The following is a 23,188-nucleotide window of genomic DNA, read 5'->3' as shown; positions in this document are numbered from 1 at the left end:
ACTATTATTCTTGACCACAAGGAAGCGCAGTAGAGGCTATAAGAGATGGATTAGTTCCGCCATGCAGTACTTGTAGCAGCTGGATGGATTTCTGGCAGAATGCATCCCAGTGTTACACCGACAAACTTACGTTGGTGAAAAAGAGCCTTTTTACCGGCTTACCTAGTTCAGCAGCCCTTTTAAGTCTCTCTCTCTCTCTCTCTCTCTCTCTCTCTCTCTCTCTCTCTCTCTCTCTCTCTCTCTCTCACATACAGATCATCAAGTAAATGAATGTGTAATGAAGTTTGATGCCTGACGTGTTCCCTCATATATATATATATATATATATATATATATATATATATATATATATATATATATATATATATATATATATATATATATATATATATATATATATATATATATATATATATATTTTTTTTTTTTTGTTTTGTTTATTTTCTTTAAAGTGAAGACACTACTGCAAATAAATGCATTGCTAGCGTACACGTAAGTAAAATATTTGTTTTATGTTTATTGAAATGGTAAATTCAGTGAAAATGCCAATGTTTTGCTGGTTTCGGTCAGCCAATAAGAGCTACCATTTCCTACATACACGTGTAACAAAGAAATGTCATAGTTGTACAAGATTTATTTGGCATCACATGGCAGGACATCATTTAAAAGGTTCCACTGCAAAAAGACAAATTGAACCTGAGAGAAGGTTTAAATTTGTAAACAATGCCAGTAAGCATAATAGGTTGTGTATAATATGCAACCGACTGTCTTTTATCCACTAAGACTATAAAAAAGTCTTTATAAGTGCTAACAGTTGTTTTATAAATGGAGATCGTTTATTAAGTGGGTGCATTTCATCATTTGTAGACTCGCTTTATTTCCCCGTGTCCCTTGCCCGGGAGGGGTCGTGGTCCAGCAGGGGCCTTAGCGCGCACACATGTTTTGGCCACGCTGACATTGGGCGCGCGACGCTGGCAGGGGTCAATGTAGCAGGCCCTGGCATGACTGAGCACCCGCCCCAGCAAGTCGAGATCACCCTCGCTCGGGCCAGCCAGGTAGTCACAGTAGTGGTCAGCGCTGCCTGGGAGATCAAGGCAACAGTGTAGATGATCTGAATGGACGGTGATGAGTCCGTTGATGCCCTCTCGCTTAACGCTTGCCCGTTCAGCTAGCGTTCCTGTTACGTGCACATCGTCGATCCAGAAGTAGGGCCACTTCGATGACTCCTGGACCACGGCACGAACAGCATCAGCGGTGATGGCGTATGCCCAACCAGAGATGAAGGGTGCGTAGAACTTGTTCGGGTAGTCTGTTTCACTGACGTACCACTTACTGGCTTTATCCCGCACTGGACGGGCCTCCACTTGAAGTAGTCCCACGATCAGGTTGCGCCGCTCCGCATATCTGCTCTTCAGCCTGTCACGGAACTGGTATATATCTGCGGCAATGTCTCCGTCCATCTTGATAACGAACTTGGCTTGCGGGCAGTAGCGGGCTGTCCACTGCAGCCCCATGACGTGCTTGTATGTGAGGTTATGATAATGCTCCTTGAAATTGCCCTGCACAATGTCGCGATGCTCCAGATTCTCTTCCTCGATGCTCCACTGCGGTGTCTTGCTATAATGCGGCTGGTCTTCCCACTCGGCGCGGGCCAGGAGGAACACCCTGCGTATACCCAATTCCTGCAAGTCCTGGGAGGGCATGCTTTTCCGGACCACGTCTCTCTCCTCTCGCCTCGCAGGGTGAGTGTGGACGATGATAACCAGGAACACGTCACTCGTGCTGCACACGTCGTTGTTGATCACATAAGAGAACTGCGGCAGGTCGAGAAGTGTCATGTGTGAAGGGTATAGTGGGCTGACGTTGAGGGGCGACGGGGCGTGGACTCTGACTGTTGTTTGAAGGTCCCGCCACACCCCGGCAGCCAACATTACTGCAACCAGGATCCCCACTAGTAGCAAGGCCTTACGAACCACCCACCACCCCAACGTCTTGCCCATCATTGACATTGCCTTTCGTTCGTCAGCACTGCAGAACTTTAGTCACTCTTTCCTAATAACATGTTTATTTCGCCCTACCAAATCTTGGCGCTTCACTGAAATTAACGTCAATGCCACACAACTACATTTTTCCATGGGTGTCATGAAAACTGTTATTTTTAGAGTGATTCACATTAACATTGTAAATGTATTGCCAAGTTGCAAGCGGTCTGACCAACACTTCATAAAGCCCGTTTGATATGCCAACTCAGCCTCCCTCCATCAAGGGTGGCGTCATGGGAGAGAGGAAAGTGAGTGGCAATACTTCGGAGCGTTCAGCCAACGTTTTGCCACTAAGGCAAGTTTTCTCGTATCTTGTGGTAGGATGTGGAGATGTTCGTCCCTTGGAACACTCGTCAAGTAAGCGGAGGAGGTTGGGAGATAAAGACGCTAGACGCTCTTTCCTGCAGGTGTGCACAGGCTACTGAACACCTCGTCGCCAGGTAACCTCTACGATTCACTTCTCTCCACCCACTGCTCTCCACAGAAAACGGATCCGAGTCACTCAGTTCATGACAGACTGCAAATATTTTTGGGGGGGCTTGAAACCCAGTAATATTACCTGTACTGAGTGGCGGCACCATGCTCTTATGAACTACTACAAGTAGAGATAAACTAGGATCCTGCTTGCATGCATTGCACTAATCTGCCACGTAAGATACTTGAATTAAACTTCATACCAAATACATAATTTCCACGAACTAAGTGAACGAAGCAGTTCACATGATTACAATAACGTGCAATCCTGTAACACTTAATGTAAGTTAATGGGGCCCAGCTATTGAAAGTTATATTTGATAATTTCCTTGCAAACTTTTTGCACTCTGGAAATCAATGATGCAACAATACCAGATTAAAGTAAAAATAATGCTAATAACCGTTTTTTTTTTTACTATTTATCTATTTTCTTTCTTTCTTTCTTTCTTTATCTTTTTATTTTATCTATTATATATATATATATATATATATATATATATATATATATATATATATATATATATATATATATATATATATATATATATATATATATATATATATATTTTTTTTTTTTTTTCCGTGCAAACTCCACCTGCCTTAGTCATGTTATTTCTTTTCCTCCTCTTCTCCCTGCAGATCCGCAGGCCAGGTTCACAAATGATAGGAAGATAGCTTTGTTTTATCCTGTTTCACCAGCTCTCCCTTATATGGAGTCAGTTTCGTGCTCACTAGAGTTTAGGAGTCCTTGGTATGGATGATACTTGTATCTGTGAATGGTGAAAATATTCACACACACACACACACACACACACACACACACACACACACACACACACACACACACAGCGAATGCTATTGAATAGAGATATTCACCTGGTATATGTTACGCTTACAGACTTGCTTAATGTAATTATTTAGTTAAGAAAAGACATTTTTCTTTCCTCTTTCCCTCCATTTCGTCCCCTTTTACTTCTCCATCTCTGTTGTAACTGCGAATTTTCAAGTCTCTCTCTCTCTCTCTCTCTCTCTCTCTCTCTCTCTCTCTCTCTCTCTCTCTCTCTCTCTCTCTCTCTCTCTTAGTAGAGCCCATTGGGGGTGTACTGTACATCCCTCTCGCTAACTTTCCACAATGACTTAGCGAGTTTGTTGTTCAGCGCCAGCCACGAGGGGATGGCCTCCTGCAAGATTAAATAGATGAGGAAACGTCTTAACAAAGTCCATGATTCTGTCTACGCGCAGCTCGGTTAAGTGCAGCAAAATAGATATTGATTTTATGTAATTTTAAGGCACTCCCTTTTAAAGAAAAAGAAAAAAAAATGTATTATGAATGAAAATTTGCAATATCTGAATGTGTTTAAGTGAATATCTGTAAAATGGACGTGTGTGTGTGTGTGTGTGTGTGTGTGTGTGTGCAGTCCTTACCTTGCACTCGTCAAAGTACTTCCCCGTCACGCCCTCCACTTCCTCGGCCACTGCCAGGTGTATTATTGTCTGGGCGCCCAGCTCGCTATCCTGTCAGTATTGGTGAAAGGAAGGAATGCATAAATATAGAGCACATGATGATAAGTAAATAAGGGAAAGACTAAAGAGGTGAAGACGATGTAGGAGTTCGAGGATAGGAGAAAGAAGTCATAAGAAAAAAGAGACGGAGGAAGTGGGGAAGATATGTAAGAGGAGGAAGAGAAGAAGGAAGAGGACTATAAAGGAATACAAATGACAAACATTAACATACCTGTTTGTCCTCAAGGGGTTATTTGTGGTGATTGTATTATCTAACATACGGTGGGAGAAATGGAGTAAGAGGAAGAGAAAGAGGAATGGATGCAGAACAAATATTAAAACAAAGGAAGGAAGTAAGGCAGTAGATATAAAGAAATAATTAAGAGGTAAGTACAGTATTTCTAATAATTATGTTCGTCTCAGTACATAATGCTCCGTAATTAAGTTCAGGAGCAGCGGGAGCGTTTGGTAGAAAGTGCAAAGTGAATTACATAGAGTGTGACGTATTTACTACGTCTTGGTTGAGTGAGATGAGCTTGTCTGGTTATCTTGATTTGGGTTTTGTAGTTTTGTATGCTCTCTCTCTCTCTCTCTCTCTCTCTCTCTCTCTCTCTCTCTCTCTCTCTCTCTCTCTCTCTCTCTCTCTCTCTCTCTCTCTCTCTCTCTGTGTGTGTGTGTGTGTGTGTGTGTGTGTGTGTGTGTGTCTCACCTTGCCAAATATGCTCAGTAAGATGTCACCAATATGCAGGCAATATCTTCGCCACCAAGTGGTCGAATTCTCGGCTCGGGCAATTATATCGGTGCTGACGGCCCCGGGGTGAAGGGAGTTGGATGTCACCCCTGGAAGAGAGAGAGAGAGAGAGAGAGAGAGAGAGAGAGAGAGAGAGAGAGAGAGAGAGAGACACGAAGTACACAGACAGCTTAATGCAAAATATACAATACTTTGGTCCACTACATATCTATACTGTGAGTTTCGTTCACTCAGGGTAGTGAATCAGTACTTTAGCAGGTACCTGTTTGAAAATGGTGAAATTCTTTTGTTTTCTATGTGCATATTTGTCAGGTTGTTTGATGGTTATTATCGTCCTTATCGACTTGATCGATAAAGAAACTCACCATGAAATTTGTCATCTTGTCAATTTGGTTTCACTTTCTCTTTCGCGAAACAAGATATAGGGTTTCATTTTTTTTTTTTTTTTTTTTTGCCAGCATTCACATCATTCAAATACTTTAAATCACGTTGTTATCTTTGCAAGAAGATGACACTTTCTCGATGCCTGGCTAAAACCTCCTCGTAAAATCTACAGTGCAAGAAATTATGAATTCTTTAACACTTTGATGAGCAGCTTTAGGTTTTGTTCTGTTTCTTAGCAAGACTGAAACCAAACAATCTTAAAAAAAAAAAAAAGCAGCTAAGCTCCCTATCGTGCAGCAGTTTATCCTCACCTGAACCTTGCAGTCTGTCGGCCAACTCGGCAGAGAAAAGAATGTTGCACAGTTTGCTGAGGGAGTACGCTGCCATCGTGCTGTAGGTCCTCTTCTCGAAATTAAGGTCTTTCAAGTTGATCTGCCACGTGAAGAAATGAGCAGCCGATGACACGTTAACGATCCTGCTGGGTGCGCTGGCCTTGAGACGCGCTGGAAAAGTGAAATAAAGAAAATGAATATATATATATATATATATATATATATATATATATATATATATATATATATATATATATATATATATATATATAATAAGTAAATTAATAAATCGATAAAATCGAATACACGTACGTAAATGCATGACAGTACCAGGACTAATAGTATGAAGCCTTTTAATAGCGACGTTAGATGTTGGATGTATTAATAATTTTCTGTCTTCCATAACACTATACGTACTTCATACTCGCATCATACTGTAATATATACTATAATACTATGATACGGAAAATGAGAGAATAAAAGTGTAGGGATAATAAAGTGAGATTGCGGCGGAAGGAAGAGAAAGAGCAAGTGCTTGGTTGATAAATATTATTTTGTCTTCGCAGCAGTCAGCGACAATCATCTTAATGTGATCGACACTTAGGTGTTGATCACATGAGGAGATTGTATAAAACCAAGATACAGAAAGGCAAACAGAATTAGTTGCAATAGAAACAGTAGTAGTAGTAGTAGTAGTAGTAGTAGTATATAGAGTGAGTATAGTAGAAGCAGGAGGTAGGTGTGACCATGGCCATGATTGTGGGCGTGGACGAGGTATGATGACTCGAGACACTTACGGAGAAGCAGGTTGGTTAGCAGGAAGTGCCCGTAGTAGTTGGTGGCCATGGTCAGCTCCAGGCCGTCACGCGTCACCTCTCGCATCTGTTTGCCAGCGATGCCTGCGTTGTTCACCTGCAGGAAAGAAGAGGTGCATATGGTATATTTCGGTACGGCAGGAACTCCTGAACGTCTCCCTTTTTGCTTTCAACGGACGCTTACGCCCCCCTCCCCTCTTAGCACTGTCCAGGTGGTAGGGGTGTACTTTTTTTTTTTTTTTTTTTTTTTATGTAGGAGGGACACTGACCAAGGGCAACAAAAATCCAATAAAAAGAATGCCCACTGAAATGCCAGTTCCATAAAAGGGTCCAAAGCGGTAGTCAAAAATTGAAGGATAAGTGTCTTGAAACCTCCCTCTGGAAGGAATTCAAGTCATAGGAAGGTGGAAATACAGAAGCAGGCAGGGAGTTCCAGAGTTTACCAGAGAAAGGGATGAATGATTGAGAATACTGGTTAACTCTTGCGTTAGAGAGGTGGACAAAATAGGGGTGAGAGAAAGAAGAAAGTCTTGTGCAGCGAGGTCGCGGGAGGAGGGGAGGCATGCAGTTAACAAGATCACAAGAGCAGTTAGCATGAAAATAGCGGTAGAAGTATTGGCGAAATCATAGGTGAGGGCATGGCATTTGAGCGATTAGGAGACGACGAGGCTGATGATATCACGTGATTCTTGTAGAGGAGCTCAGGACTTCTGAAGAAGATAATTTGAGAAAGCTCAAAACCCTCAAAAGTCACGTCCCTTCTCTCTCTCTCTCTCTCTCTCTCTCTCTCTCTCTCTCTCTCTCTCTCTCTCTCTCTCTCTCTCTCTCTCTCTCTCTCTCTCTCTCTCTCTCTCTCTCTCTCATGCTAGGAGGAAATGGTGTGCAGAAGGAAAAAGAAAATATGAAACCTACCAGGATATGAATGGCGTCCTCTGTCTGCAGTACTTCCTTGGCGAAGCACCTGACGAAGGCGAGGTCTGAGGTGTCCAGCTGACGCACCACCACGTTCTTGTTGCCTGTCTCTGAGATGATGTGGTCTGTGCGGGAGGAAAAGGAGGCTGTTGAATGAGACGGAGCACACCCATCAACCCACCTCATACGCGCACACACACACACACACACACACACACACACACACACACACACACACACACACACACACACACACACACACACACACATCGTGAATTTTCATTACATAATCATGACTTTTCTATGAAAGCTACATTTGAGAATGAAGTAGATCAAGTGAATTTTGAAACTAGTCGTGGTATATTTTCATTGATATCATTCTTTTCACAGACTATCTTCCACGAAGAGAAGGCTTCATGGTACCGAGGATCAGGATCTAATTTGTTTTCTTCATCTGAAATCTTAGACACTTGTAAACAATCAAGCTCTCTTGAGAATCCCAACCGTGATGCTAATGGAGATATAGTTATGATGGATTAATATACTCTTTACGACCACTGACTTCATGGACGTCTTTTCTTCAGTGTTTCCAGTCATTTGAGGAAAAAAGAGCAAAGAGATCAGGCTGTCACGCAAGCTCTACCGAAGACGTGGATACGCTATGCACTATTCCACAGCATTCACCGTAGTACAGAACATAAACTGTGGTCTGCAGTGTGTCACCACCATGCACACTATATTTTACATACACCTACATGGTCTCTCTTAACTGGAGAGACTAGCCTCACCGGCCACCGCCTGTGCCTTCGGCACATTCCTGCAGGCGAGAATAACCCGCGCCCCCCGCTTCGCCAGGTCCTTGGCAGCTTCCTTCCCGATGCCTGCAAACAGAAAGAAATTTATTGCTCCTCAGTAAATACAAGTCCTGGAAACAGTAGGTATGAGATGAATGAGAGAATCGGACAATGGAGTTATAAGTGGACAAGATCGCAGTGGAAGGGCGTAGATACAGTACGTGCACGATACTCTTCCTATGATGTTAAAATGATGGTTAGTGTGAACTTTATGTAACTGTCAAACAAAAACATTTGCTTTGAGGTAGAAGCGACTAGTATGAGGCACGAACCAAGGTCAGTTGAAATTTTTATCGACCTTGACATAAATGGTATTCTTACTTAGCCTTTTCGGGTGAACTTTCGTCGCTTATTTTTCTCGTCGTTGTATCGAAATGAATCACACACACACACACACACACACACACACACACACACACACTGTTCCTTGGTTCACAGGAGGGCATTCAAGCATCTCTGGGTTCGAATCCCACTCAGGTCGCTCAGGAATTTTCACAGAAAATTAACAGTTTCCCTTGAACAAATGAGTCAGGTGTGTGGTGTGTGTGAGCTCTCAATCTTATCTATACATCGGTCTCTATAATTTCTAAGGTATTTCCAGGAGGGTAACTGCTGGTCGCCTGTCAGCGTGTGATCAAGACCATGGTGAATTACACACGCGGATGAGGACACTAGTACTATTCGCGAGACCTACCAAGTCAGCCGATGCACCCACCTGCCGACGCTCCAGTGACAATGGCGGTCATGCCAGCCAGACCGCGGGAAGAAGTGCAGCGGCCTGCCCACCGCTGCCATAGAGTTCGCACCACCAGCTTCACTAGCTCTGTTAGGGTTGTCAGCAACATGGCGCAGAGTTTTCGGTGTGTTTAGAAATGGTGTTGGAGGAAGGACTACGCTGGATGTGCGTGCTTTCCTGATGGAGCCTCAACGAGAACTGATGCTGGTTGTGATGGTTAAGTCCTAGTAGACGATATATGGCAAGGAGAGAGATCGCGGAAGGGAAAGGGGTGGGAAGGGGGACGTCGCGTTGTTTCTGGTTACATAAGTTCAAGTCACGATCATATCTATCAGTTTCGCAGACTGGCTCGTTTCTTCTGCACCACGTGGCCTCGAGCTGTGTCAGGGAGAATCCTGCAGCTCACATGCAAATCATTCTCCTACGTCAGTGAAAGTACCGTGATCTGAAATATGGAAACCACCCTCATGCCCTCGTTACATATACAGCAGTGTTGAAAATTAAAACAAAATAATTAAATTGTCAGTTATAAAATAAACTGAGAGTCTGAGGCAGTGGTCGCCTTAATTAAATTAAGCATGTAACAGGAAAGGACCCCACGCGCTCCATGTTGTGTTTGGCGGATCACATTTGTCTGACGCTGAAGGAAGATGGAGACCTTCAGCCAAAAAAAAAAAAAAAAAAAAAGGGTGTGTGTGCCGGAGATAGGAGAGCAGCGGCGAAGCAATGGTAAAACAGTTCTAGTGTCGGGTCCTCATGTATGTAGAGAGACATGCATAAATATGTTGTGCAACTGACCCTCGAATATAGCAGCTAGCGAAGACTGATTCGCTCCACTTGAAGGTTTAAGATATGAGGGAATGCTTGCTGGGTGAGACTGTGAGTACGAGTGTGTGGATATGCATGAAACGCCTCGTTTAGGCTGCCCGCGATCGTAGGCGATGTCTTTGGAATAAAGTTACAGATTCTCTGTGGCTCTTTTGCTGCTCATGGGAAATTTATAATTTTGCAACAGAAAAGAGGCGTTACTAGAACAAATAGGCACGCCTGACGCGCTTTGCCATTTAATTGATGACATTTGATAGAGTAGGAATTTTAAAGATCACTTCATTTACAAGTTAGGTTTTAGACCATTATGTGTTGAACGGTATAAATAAAGATATCTTAAAAATCAATACTCCAAAGACATTGTCTACGACGGGATTTTTGCGCAGAATATTTCTATGTACGAGTATGTGTCTACCTATCTATCTATCTGTGTGTGTGTGTGTGTGTGTGTATATATATATATATATATATATATATATATATATATATATATATATATATATATATATATATATATATATATATATATATATATATATATATATATATATATATATATATATATATATATATATATATATATATATATATATATATATATATATATATATATATATATATATATATATATATATATATATATATATATATATATACACTCGTATATTATATATGAATCTGTTTTTTGTCGTTACACCAAGGGCCTCAAGCTTCTTAATATAAAACTTGAGGCCTTTGGATTTTGGAGAGAGAGAGAGAGAGAGAGAGAGAGAGAGAGAGAGAGAGAGAGAGAGAGAGAGAGAGAGAGAGAGAGAGAGAGAGAGAGAGAGAGAGATTTATCAATTGCATTATATTAAAAGAAGTCTGAGGATCGTGATGCTGCATCAGATATGAAATTTACTACAAATATGACGTCAATTTCTGACAAAAATTCGAGTTATGAAGTCATTTAATAATACAGAATCGTTTACAAGCACGTACACAGAGAGAGAGAGAGAGAGAGAGAGAGAGAGAGAGAGAGAGAGAGAGAGAGAGAGAGAGAGAGAGAGAGAGAGAGAGAGAGATGGACAGATACTAAACGATAAAGAGATAGACACATAAACACTATTCACAGTGACAGCAAAGAGGATGTCCTTAGATAAAAGTGGCATTATCTCGTGACGGCACATCTTACGGATGACACAAATAAACGTGAATAAATGAATAAACAAATAGCTAGATGGGTAGATAGATAGATAGGTAGATAAATAAATAAAATAATCCTCATCCTCGGAAAAAAGAAAGTTGGGGACTGAGAGCAAAACTACGTGCTGTAGTATGGATACGTGTCTCGCTTGATACTTTGCGGTATCCCCTTCCCTCCCAGATCTTGTGTTCCGGCATGACTAACTGTAAGATTTTGGGAGTTCCAACTGACACATCGCCGTGACACTAAGATCTGACCGCACGATCTTAACTGACCCGCAAATAAGAACAAGCGAATAAAGGAACTACAGACTCTGGGAATTTCTCTTGTTTTCAGCTATGTCTTTCAGAACTACACAAAGCCTGCACCTCATTATCGTGTTATACTCATAGAAAAACCAAGGGATTGAGTTTTATATCTCATCAACACCGAGTAAGCTTTTTTATGAGCAAGTTCATTAAAATCAAGGTCACGAAGATGTTCTGTTACAACGTCTGAAGTCTGGAAGAATGTAATGACCTTGAAACATTTTACGACAATTGTTACTAAACGTCAAAAGGAACATTGTTTAGGCCTGTGACGCACCTTTCACCACGTCCACCATTAGGGAAGAAGAAAAATTTGTCCAGTTCAGACATTCTCTCGCAGAGGTTTTCCAGATCGCGATGCCAGTGGGGAGGGATTTCTGGTGAGTTTGCAGTGACAACATTCTGAAATCCAGTAGTCAGACAGAATAATCTAACCACTAGTTAATCATAATTATTAGATACGAGATATAATTATAAAAAAAATGTTAAGGTAAGAAAGTTAAGGTATTTTACAATAACATTACGAAAGTATCAAATGCACATTGTCTATTAAAGAGCTATTAATAATGTTATATTTACAAAAAATGAAAGAAAAAAAGAAAATCGTGCATGGAGAAGCCGGAAGATAAAAAGACATCGAAGCTAACTATCAAAATAAGGTTGTAGAAAGATATGGCATGAAAATTATTAGTATTTTTTTTTTTTCATAGAAAGCAGGGAAAACTGTCAGTGAATTTGGAGAAATTGAAAGGGAGCTGACGAAAAAAGAAAAAAAATATTATTATGTCCATCAAGAAAAATAATAACAATAAAGATGAGTGTAAAATTTCATGCAGTTGTGGCTGTTCAAGCAAGTGAAAAAATCAGTAAAAAAAAAAGATAAAAGAAGAAACTATGTTATGTTGAAGTAATCCTGGGAAAATAGTAAAAAGAGATTAAGAGTATCAGAACTTCTAGTGACGTCAACAGTGACAGCTGCACTTTCCTTTTTGTCAGCGATATTCTCGCCCAACACTGAGGGGCATCGCAACACATTGTTGGCTGACAGCGGAATTCAGGACGTCTTCCCTTATATTCATTGTGAAAATAAATATTGTGTTCGTATTCTTCTTTTAAATGTAGATTCTGAGTCTGGAAACACCGCCCCAGATATATATTTCTCGAAAATAGGAGGAACAGACTGGGCATGCCCAACTCCTCAAATCCTAGGAGGGCATCCTTTTCCGCATCACGTTCCTCTTCTCGCGCCTCGCAGAGCGTGTCCACTCTCGCTGTACATGTCGTTGTTGCCACTGGGCTTTTCATCGCCTTAATAGTTCACATTAAATCAACACTACCAAGGCGTTGTCAGACCACACAGGATCCAGCCAGCACACTTATCAGTGGCGCAACGTGGAGGAGGCGTCGTGCAGCTCCTGGACATGAAAACCCTGAGGTGCAGCAGACTTGAAATACACAACCAGTGTCTCGTTGTCAGCGACATTTTCCGTATACGTTGCGTCCGTCAGAGCAAGCACCGCCTTGTGCTGCTGGAACAGGCAGACGAAGGCAGCTGCCATCGTCCTCAGGTGTCGCAGGTTGACGCAGCAATGACTGGAGCTGCAACAGGGCCAGGTAACACTCACGCTCACGCTTTGCCTCCACAACCAAGGCTTTACTCACAGAAAACGGATCCTTAGACGGCAAACTACAGATATGTCAACTTTTATTAATTTTTACTAAATAATGAAAAGGTCAGTATGTATTTCCATGTCGCTCATTTCCATCTTCCTGGCCTTCGAATCTTATGTCTAAATACGGGGCAGTGTCCTTTGCTCGATAATCAATAAGGGACGATAAGCACAAGTTTTCAAACTGGGATACAAGAGAGGATTTTTCCAGATATATTATTACAAATATGATATGATGACACTGGGCAATGCTAAAACTACACATTGCAGTATCTGTATTATTCTTACCAATTACCTTTTACACTCTGCGGGTGTCGAGGCATAAAGAAACATTACAAATTAGAATTCATGTAAACTGCTTAATTTTCCCTGAAATTTAAATTGTTGCAGGAACCTGCAGCACCTCAATATGTACGAATACGACACAGAGTAACCGAAAGGAAATATTCCAGTAATCATACGACAGCAATTCCAGAGAAAGTTGGAACTATGCATCCACTTTTTAACGTTTTATATATATATATATATATATATATATATATATATATATATATATATATATATATATATATATATATATATATATATATATATATATATATATACTACTATTAAATAGATATTCTGTAGTCTTATGAATCACCAGCGCCGTAGGTGTAACACTACTGTTACTACAACTCCCACTGCTATTAGTGCTAGCAGAATCAGCACCAGCACCACCAATAGCAGCAACAAGAACAGCAACAGCACTAGCAGCAGCAGCAGCAGCAGCAGTAGCATCAGCAACAACAACAGCAGCAGCAGCAGCAGCATTAGAACATATGAACACAAGAAAATAAGGGAAGCTGCAAGAAGCTATCAGCAGGCCTACACGTGGCAGTTTCTGTATAAAACATACCTACCTATTTACACCTATCACCCCCATCCATAAACATGTCTAATCTTCTTTTTAAGGTTCTTAATGACTCAGCACTAACAACCTGATTACTGAGTCCATTCCATTCATCCACCATTATATTTGAGAACCATTTCCTCCAAATCTCTTTCTTAAAAGTAACTTTTCAAGCTTGAACTCATGCTTTCTTTTTTCTATCCTGATTACTGAGCCTTAACATTTTGCTTACGTGACTCTTGTTATATACTCCATGCCACTAAAGACCTCTGTCTGGTCCTTTCTTAACCTACACTTCTCTAAGAGCTGTAAATTAAAAAGACTCAGTCTCGTTTCGTAGGAAATACCGCAGCAGCAGCAGCAGGAGGAGGAATACAAAGGAATCCAAAGTAATGCAAAGGAAAGCCAAACAGCAACAGACCTTTTGGTCCTTGGAAGGCTGTTTGGTAACTACTTCTAACTAGCTACAGGAAAGAGAGACAGGACAGCATAGCAGAAGGCTCCTCCCCACCCACCACCTCCAGCTTGCGTTGGCATGGAAATAGTTGGGAAAAGTACCATGCAGTATGGAAAAACTGACATGGAATTTTCATAGGAAAGGATGAAAGGAAGTTCTACTATTCACCCTACGGTGAACTCTATACGCCTATCTGAAAGTTAATACAATTTATATTAAAACTGGTGTCTGTAAAATAAGAGTTTATTAGTGAATTTAGTAATTATTCGGACAAGAAGAGAGTTTGTTGGAGATTTGCTTTTAAATATTTGTCTATTTTATTTTTGAATGATTCAATAGTACTGGTGTTCACAATTTCTGCAGGAAGTTTATTCCATATATTTGCTATACGATTAAAGGAAAAATGTTTGGCCTCGTGGGACTTAAAACGTTTGGGTATAATCTTGAATCCATTATTTCTTGTTAGGTTAGAATGATCAATGGTAAAATATTTATGTGCATCAATATTACTATATCCTTTGAAAATCTTGAATACTTCAATTAGGTTTCCTCTTATCTTGCGCTTTGTTAAACTAAATAGGTTTAGTTCTTCCAGTCGTTCCTCATACGGCTTACTGCGCAATCTTGGAATCATCTTTGTGACTCTGCGCTGTATCTTTTCTAGTTTTTCAATGTCTTTTTTGTAATATGGTGACCAGAACTGTACACAGTATTCTAGATGAGGGCGCACCAGTGAGTTATATAAGGCAAATATAACCTTTTCTGATTTAAATTCAAAGGTTCTTCCAATGAACCCTACTAATTTATTTGCCGTCTTTACTGGTTTTTTTTTTTTTTTATGTAAGGACACTGGCCAAGGGCAACAAAAATCAATAAAAAAAAAATGCCCACTGAAATGCCAGTCCCGTAAAAGGGTCAAGGCAGTGGTCAAAAATTGGTGGATAAGTGTCTTGAAACCTCCCTCTTGAAGGAATTCAAGTCATAGGAAGGTGGAAATACAGAAGCAGGCAGGGAGTTCCAGAGTTTACCAGAGAAAGGGATGAATGATTGAGAATACTGGTTAACTCTTGCGTTAGAGAGGTGGACAGAATAGGGGTGAGAGAAAGAAGAAAGTCTTGTGCAGCGAGGCCGCGGAAGGAGGGGAGGCATGCAGTTAGCAAGATCAGAAGAGCAGTTAGCATGAAAATAGCGGTAGAAGACAGCTAGATATGCAACACTGCGGCGGTGAGAGAGAGGCTGAAGACAGTCAGTTAGAGGAGAGGAGTTGATGAGACGAAAAGCTTTTGATTCCACCCTGTCTAGAAGAGCAGTATGAGTGGAACCCCCCCAGACATGTGAAGCATACTCCATACATGGACGGATAAGGCCCTTGTACAGAGTTAGCAGCTGGGGGGGTGAGAAAAACTGGCGGAGACGTCTCAGATCGCCTAACTTCATAGAAGCTGTTTTAGCTAGAGATGAGATGTGAAGTTTCCAGTTCAGATTATAAGTAAAGGACAGACCGAGGATGTTCAGTGTAGAAGAAGGGGACAGTTGAGTGTCATTGAAGAAGAGGGGATAGTTGTCTGGAAGGTTGTGTCGAGTTGATAGATGGAGGAATTGAGTTTTTGAGGCATTGAACAATACCAAGTTTGCTCTGCCCCAATCAGAAATTTTAGAAAGATCAGAAGTCAGGCGTTCTGTGGCTTCCCTGCGTGCTATGTTTACCTCCTGAAGGGTTGGACGTCTATGAAAAGACGTGGAAAAGTGCAGGGTGGTATCATCAGCGTAGGAGTGGATAGGACAAGAAATTTTGTTTAGGAGATCATTAATGAATAATAAGAAGAGAGTTGGTGACAGGACAGAACCCTGAGGAACACCACTGTTAATAGATTTAGGAGAAGAACAGTGACCGTCTACCACAGCAGCAATAGAACGGTCAGAAAGGAAACTTGAGATGAAGTTACAGAGAGAAGGATAGAAACCGTAGGAGGGTAGTTTGGAAATCAAAGCTTTGTGCCAGACTCTATCAAAAGCTTTTGATATGTCCAAGGCAACAGCAAAAGTTTCACCAAAATCTCTAAAAGAGGATGACCAAGACTCAGTAAGGAAAGCCAGAAGATCACCAGTAGAGCGGCCTTGACGGAACCCATACTGGCGATCAAATAGAAGGTTGTGAAGTGATAGATGTTTAAGAATCTTCCTGTTGAGGATAGACTCAAAAACTTTAGATAGGCAGGAAATTAAAGCAATAGGACGGTAGTTTGAGGGATTAGAACGGTCACCCTTTTTAGGAACAGGTTGAATGTAGGCAAACTTCCAGCAAGAAGGAAAGGTAGATGTTGACAGACAGAGCTGAAAGAGTTTGACTAGGCAAGGTGCAAGCACGGAGGCACAGTTTCGGAGAACAATAGGAGGGACCCCATCAGGTCCATAAGCCTGTGCAATGTTAACTCGGCTTTAGGTCGTTTGACACAACGACACCAAGATCTTTTTCTTTATCGGTGCTTGACAGTGGCATGTTATTCATTACATATCTCGCCTGAACATTGTTGCTTCCGATATGTAAAATTTTACACTTTTCTATATTGAATCTCATCTGCCATTTTTCTGCCCAGCTTGTTAGTTTATTGAGGTCACACTGCAGTTCCTACCATTGTGACACAGACGTTACTCTGCTTGTTATTTTGGTGTCGTCTGCAAATTCACTTATTTTGCAATTTATCCCTTCATCAATCAATGTCATTCATGTACATTATAAAGAGTACTGGTCCTAATACAGAGCCTTGAGGAACGCCGCTATTTACCTTTTGCCACTCTGACTCTTTTCCATTCATCACTACACGCTGTTTTCTGTCAGAAAGCCAGTCTCTCAGCCATTTCAGGATGTTTTCGGTAATGCCGTGAGCTTTTACTTTACTGATGAGTCTCTTATGGGGAACAATGTCGAAAGCTTTCTGGAAATCAAGGTAGATAATATCAACAGCTTTTGTCTCGTCATACGAGTTAAATACTTCATAAAAGAAGTCTAGCAAGTTTGTTAAGCAGGAACGCTTGGTTCTGAAACCGTGTTGCGAATCCTTTATGATATTATTTTCTTCTAAATATTTAACAATTTGATCTCTGATTATTGTTTCCATCAGCTTGCACACTACTGAAGTGAGACTGATCGGCCTGTAATTGGCTGGGAGAGATTTATTTCCCTTTTTAAAGACTGGCGTGACATTTGCCAGTTTCCATTAGTGGAGAACTTTACCGCTCGTAAAGTTTTATTGAATAAAATAATAAGCGGTTTCACGAGCTCATTTCTTCCTTCTTTAAGAAGACTGGGTGATATTTTGTCTGGTCCGAGTGTTTTGTTTACGTTCATGCTCTTTGTGACTCAGAGGATTTCACTTTCTGAGATGGTGAAGTCCGGCAGCATGGTGCCTCGTGACTGAGGCGTGGGGGTCAGCAGACTGCCCTGAACATCCTCAGTCGTGAAGACTGTTGAAAAGTACTCGTTCAGGGTATTCGCCATGTCTGTTTCGCTTTCTATTTGTTTACCACTTTCTGTTTTTCGTGGACCAATCGTTGATGTTAAGACCCTTTTTGCTTTTACATAGTTGTAAAATTCTTTTGGGTTCGTTTTACATGAGTTCGCGATCTGAGCTTCAACAGATTTTTTGCTGCATTTGATAAGCTTTTTAGTTTTTCTACGCAATCTGTCGTGCTCTAGTTTATCATTAGTATTTTGTGTTAGTATGTATTTGTGGTACGCATTTTTCTTAGCCAGAAGGCAGCATCTGATTTCATTATTCCACCATTTCGGTTTGGTGTTTTTTACCTTCCGTCTGTTTCGTTGCGGTACACACAAAATCGCAGTTTCATTTAACTTTTTAGCAAACAAAGGAAGAGGAGAAGGAAGAGGAGGAGGAGGAGGAGCAACAGCAGTAGTACTAATAGTAGTGGTGGTGGTGGTGGTGGTAGTGTTAAACGCTGATACAGGTAAAATTATAGTTATCAGATTGTGATGGCGGTGGTGGTGCTTAATGATGGTGGTGGTGATGCTGGTGGAGGTGGTGGTGGTGGTGGTGCATCATGGTGGTGGCGGCAGTGGTGCTTATGGTGGCAGGGATGGTGGTGGTGGTGTTGGTGGTGTTGGTGGAGGAGGTGGTGGTGGTGGCAGCAGCGGTGCTTTAATGGTGGCAGGGATGGTGGTGGAAGCGCTGCGTGATTTTGGTAGAGATGGTGGGATCAGCGCATTACTAAATTTTCTATGTCATGTTGACTTTCCCAAAAAAATTGCAACACACACACACACACACACACACACACACACACACACACACACACACACACACACTTATTTTGCAGTTAAAGATGAAATGGCTAAAACTTATTCGCCTATTGGAGGTCAAAATAGTCATGCCTGAGAATTATTACACAAAACATACTACCCAAAAAATACGTGCACGTGATCTTGTCAGCAATGACATCCTTCTTTACTGTGTGTATCATGAGCATCAATGATATATTGAAGTACACACCTAGTTTTCGTTATATGCCGAATATGATAATGCGGATTCATGTTTATACGACGATCCAAAATGTGGCAGGTATTCTCACTATGTGGGAAAAGTTCACGTTTATGCGGTCTGTGCGGGAGCCGATGTGTGTGTGTGTGTGTGTGTGTGTTGGCGCGAGTGATTTTCTTATTTTCGTAAAACTTTATAACTTCCTGTGTGTGTGTATGTGTGTGTGTGTGATGTACTCCAACGGAAATACTATGTAGAAGTTTGTTTCCCTTTTTCCAGGATCATAAAGAAAACACTGATCTGCGTACGTGACATTTCCACCTGCAAATTTCTTGGTAATTCAATTCCTCGTGCCTGATTTACCTCTTCCTATAGTGATTCTGGCTTAATAATCATCAGTGCGAGGGAGAAAAAAATAATGGCACTAAAATGTATCCAAATATGTAGGTGCCTTTAACAAACTTAAGTGTACAAAATTAAATCAACTTAATGAGGAAGCGAATAGAAAATGTCAGAGGAATACTTCACAAAATCGTCGTACGAGTATCAGACACTTCATGAATATACATAAAAAAAAAAAAAAAAGACCGTGACCGAACCTTCACATGGAGACTGTATGATGCGGAGGAATGTGTGTGTGTGTGTGTGTGTGTGTGTGTGTGTCCCTTCTTATAGTTATATCACATAGAAGCTATCTCCTCCTTTACACTGCGAGGAAATAAACTGTACGTATAGTTTTCATGTAGTTGCAACATTTCAAGTAGTGATGCGGCGGTGGTACACGCGTGACAGATCTGAAATGTGGCCAAGGAGTGTATTTCTTAGAGGAGCAGCGGCCATTTTCACCGACAAAGAAATGCTGCGGCGATGAGGGCACGTGAGCTGCTCAGGAGGCTTATGTATATATGACTGATTTACGTTTTTCCTCTTCTCTCTCTCTCTCTCTCTCTCTCTCTCTCTCTCTCTCTCTCTCTCTCTCTCTCTCTCTCTCTCTCTCTCTCTCTCTCTCTTTACACCTCTTACCTCTCCAAGCCACCAAATCCTGTCTATCATCATCCCTACCGTGCACTTCCATTTACCAGCCTCAGTCTCTTTCCCAGGTCGGACGGTGAAACACGCACGGTCACCCCTTTACCCTTCACCCTCACAGCACATGCCCTACGCATCTTGATCTCCAGTACTCCTTTACCTGCTTATACCACTCCGTCCCACTCACCCAACGCACCACAGTCCTCCTCGTCCCAAGAAATTTATTCGCAAAATTACGTAACATCGACGCTATGTTTTTGCCGACGGTGGTGGCTTTCCTGGTAGTGGTGGCCAGGATGCTATATCTTCGAAGGGCGGGCCGGTGTACCTCCACTCGCAGCCTGGCCGGAATGACTGCTATTGTCACAGGGGCGTCAGCAGGTGAGTTCCTCTATTGTTGTTCGTCTGTGGCTCGTGCTTGGATGCTTGGTGTTTATGCTTCTAGGTGTACGCGTAGACTTTCTCTCGAAGGAGGTGCTGGCGGAAGAGGGACGCCGTGAACTTAATTAAATAAGAGGCATCGATGCGGACTTCACGGTAAAGACCAGATGAAGAAAGCTAGGAGTGTTTTCTACAAGTTTTCAGAAATATTATCCCATCCCATCAACATTCCTTGCTACGTTTCTTCCGCCCACCCATTCTCGCAGCAGCAATCTTGAATCACGCCTTTGCCATTACCACTCATCGTCCCATCTCACCAGTTTAGCCATTCCACTTCTTCACGCACCCTAGCATCCTATCCTGTCCTCTTTTACTTTACTTCTAGCATTGATGTTTGCAAGGATTGATCCTTTCACTGCGATAAGCAACAATTCACAGCACTATAAGCAATGTATGGAGTCTTTAACAGCCAAGAAAGAAGGGGACACAAAGGAACAGATTTTGCAATTTCTAGGCAGTGCATTGTTTTGGAGATGGCTGCAGAACAAGAAAAGATTCCTCAGAGTGGTTAATAATTAAAGAAAATTGTGTTATTTAACAAACGTCTGTGTTTGCAGGCATCGGGATGGAGACTGCCAAGGATCTGGCGAGGCGCGGGGCACGGGTGATTCTCGCCTGCAGGAATCTGACGAAGGCACAGGCAGTGGTCGGTGAGGATTGACTCTCTTCTTCTTCCTTTTTTGTTTTCAGAGTTATTTAGCTGAGTCTCTTATGAAGCACTATAGATAAATGGAGACCGATACCAGCGTGTAGATGTTTGTCTATGTTATAATGTGCATAATGTGGGACGCTTGGGGTTCCGTTTCTGTCTTCTGTAACATAATAGACAGCGTGAACCACTTGCTGCAGATCCAAGGGACTGAACCAGTGTAGGGATCCTTTTTAGATCCACGGCACGGCAGGGTGCATACGACACGGCTGCATCATATCCTTTGCATTCTGATGATAAAACTTCTTGAGATGCTTTATACAGGTCACTCATTAGATAAGCGTCAGTAGTTAAGTTATGCATCCCTTATAGATTTTACCATAAATGATTATTGCCCCTGGTTCAGTCAGCAGCTAGTGTGTAATAATAATAATAATAATAATAATAATAATAATAATAATAATAATAATAATAATAATAATAATAATAAACTGTTTATTATTAAGGCAGTTTACAAGCTGAAAATGTACAGAGGGGATGGGGAAATACTTAACATTAATCCTAAAGCTAAGTCTAATCTAGAACCAAAGTATTATTGATTGATGGTTCGCACCATGGTGGGAATCGCGCTGAGTCTGTACCGGTCCGTGCGCGGCGCCTTTAGGGGTGTTATCTTGTCGTGGTGTCTTGTGGCACGGACCTGGCGAGGCGTGTCTGGCGGCAGCATGTGTCTGAGACATAGATGATGCAGAAGTCCCCTTCTAAACTCCTCCAGAGGCTCTCGGTGCCTGGTGGATAGTCTGGACAGACTCAGGGTGGTCAGGGCTTCATCATAGGTGGTGTAGGCAGGGCCAAGGATGATCCTGCACGCCCTTTTCTGCACACTCTCCAGCTGGAGCTGTTGAGTGTGTGTGAGGGAGGAGGACCACGCTGGGGAGGCATACATAAGTTTGGGGAGGATGAAGGTGAGGTACCCCCCCCTTAACTCGTCTGTCGGCGTCCCTAGCGACCTAAGTCAGTATGTACAGCCTGTAGGTAGCGGATCTTACGGTGCTGGCGACATGCTGCTTCCAGGTCAGCTGGTCGTCCACTGTGACTCCGAGAAGCTTGGCACATCGGACCACCTGGAGGGAATAAGGGCCCACTGTGAGCTGGGGAGGGGGCACTGGTACAGAGGAAGTACAGAAATGCATCACCACAGTTTTGCTGTCGTTGATGGTCATCCTGCTCTCCTCCGTCCAAGTCTGTAGTCGCTCCAAAATGACTTGCAGTGGCGAGTAGTCGGGGTTCCTGTTGGAGACTGAGACGCCCACGTCCATATACTTCCAGCGAATGGGGGGGGGGGGTGTCAGTGAGGGTGTCGTTAATCAGGAGGAGGAAGCATAGTGGACCCATCTTGGTCCCCTAGGGGACCCCACATGTCAGCTGTTGGAAATTAGAGACAGAACCCTAATAGCAAACGGCCTGACGCCTCCCCGTGAGGAAGTCGGCTAGCCACGCTACCAGGTTAAGAGGGAGACCCAGACTATTGCCTTGCTGATGACAACAGTGTGATCAACAAGATCAAAGGTTTTTTTGAAGTCCACAAAAGCAACAGCTAGAGAGGTGGCTGTGGATGAATTCAAGGAAGCTGGTCAGGTAATGGGAAGTGGAGGTGGCTTTAATATTTTCAAACTGTCTGATATCCACGGTATTACAAATTTTGGTGTAGGCCGTCATACACAAAATCTTCACAAATAAGGCTAGGGATGGGGGTGATAGAGACTGGCCTGAAGTCACCGAGTGACTGTGGACTAGAAGTTTTGGGGATGGGGGTGACGTAAGATGTCTTCCATTCCGCAGGGCAAGAGTGTTGGGAGAGAGAAACGTTTATTATGGAGCATAGCGGTGTTGCTAGCTCTGCAGCAAACTCCTTGTAAATTTTTATAGGAAGGTCAGTGGGTGTGGTGGATCTTGGTTTAAATTTAAGTATGCTCTTAAAAACATCCATCGCCTGGACAGTGGGGGGAGGGGAGGGAGTGGGAAGATAGGCAGGAAGCGGATTGGTGTGGAGAGAAGGAAAGGTCTGACAGATAGCGGCAAAGTGATCGTTAATCTCCTGAGCCGCGAGATTTGCAGGAAGGTGTGAGGTGCAAGGAAAAGATGAAGTGTGCTTTCGTAGGCCACACAAAGCTTTGATCTTAGCGTACCACTGTCTGTTGTTGGCCAGCTTGAGGTGGTGTATCTTGTCCGGGTAATAGCTTGCTTTAATCTCCCTGATCACTCTGTTTCTTAGTTTCCTTTATAGGACCAGGTCCGCTGACGCATGAGTCTTTTAATGCGGGACGTCATCCCGGGGCGTCATCAGACGGGTGCACTGTGACGCTCTTGGCTGGGAAGTAGCGGTGGAACGCTTATGTGGTGGTGGCGACGTAATTGTAGCATTTTGA

General features: G+C 42.3%; 3 protein-coding genes across 4 annotated transcripts in view; 1 reads left to right on the top strand and 2 right to left on the bottom strand.

Annotated features, from left to right (window-relative positions):
- Window positions 1–619: 619 nt before the first annotated feature.
- LOC135102042 (beta-1,3-galactosyltransferase 5-like) lies at window positions 620–2,516 on the bottom strand. The gene has a single exon (XM_064006698.1). It carries the CDS (start codon window positions 2,007–2,009, stop codon window positions 858–860), a length of 1,152 nt encoding a protein of 383 aa, XP_063862768.1. The 5' UTR covers window positions 2,010–2,516; the 3' UTR covers window positions 620–857.
- Window positions 2,517–3,105: 589 nt separating this feature from the next.
- On the bottom strand, window positions 3,106–9,354 carry LOC135102028 (retinol dehydrogenase 12-like). Of its 2 annotated transcripts, XM_064006670.1 has the most exons (8): window positions 8,783–9,354; window positions 8,002–8,094; window positions 7,214–7,338; window positions 6,284–6,398; window positions 5,466–5,657; window positions 4,729–4,859; window positions 3,942–4,031; window positions 3,106–3,697 (listed from the first exon to the last, which is right to left on the bottom strand). In XM_064006670.1, the coding sequence occupies exons 1-8, from the start codon at window positions 8,910–8,912 to the stop codon at window positions 3,596–3,598; spliced, it is 978 nt and encodes a 325-aa protein (XP_063862740.1). In that variant the 5' UTR covers window positions 8,913–9,354; the 3' UTR covers window positions 3,106–3,595. The 2 variants fall into 2 exon arrangements, with proteins under 2 accessions (XP_063862740.1, XP_063862730.1); XM_064006660.1 differs by having other exon boundaries at window positions 3,106–4,031.
- Window positions 9,355–18,331: 8,977 nt separating this feature from the next.
- Window positions 18,332–23,188, top strand: part of LOC135102034 (retinol dehydrogenase 11-like) — an 8,764-nt gene continuing 3,907 nt past the window's right edge. Inside the window, exons 1-2 of the mRNA XM_064006684.1 lie at window positions 18,332–20,050; window positions 20,668–20,760. Coding sequence (XP_063862754.1) covers window positions 19,921–20,050; window positions 20,668–20,760 — 223 coding nt within the window. The 5' untranslated portion in view covers window positions 18,332–19,920. The remainder of the gene's footprint in view (window positions 20,051–20,667; window positions 20,761–23,188) is intronic.

Source organism: Scylla paramamosain, chromosome 1, assembly GCF_035594125.1.
Source record: "Scylla paramamosain isolate STU-SP2022 chromosome 1, ASM3559412v1, whole genome shotgun sequence".
Lineage (NCBI taxonomy): Eukaryota > Metazoa > Arthropoda > Malacostraca > Decapoda > Portunidae > Scylla > Scylla paramamosain.
The sequence above is the reverse complement of the archived record's forward strand: the minus strand, read 5'-3'. Positions and strand labels throughout refer to the sequence as shown.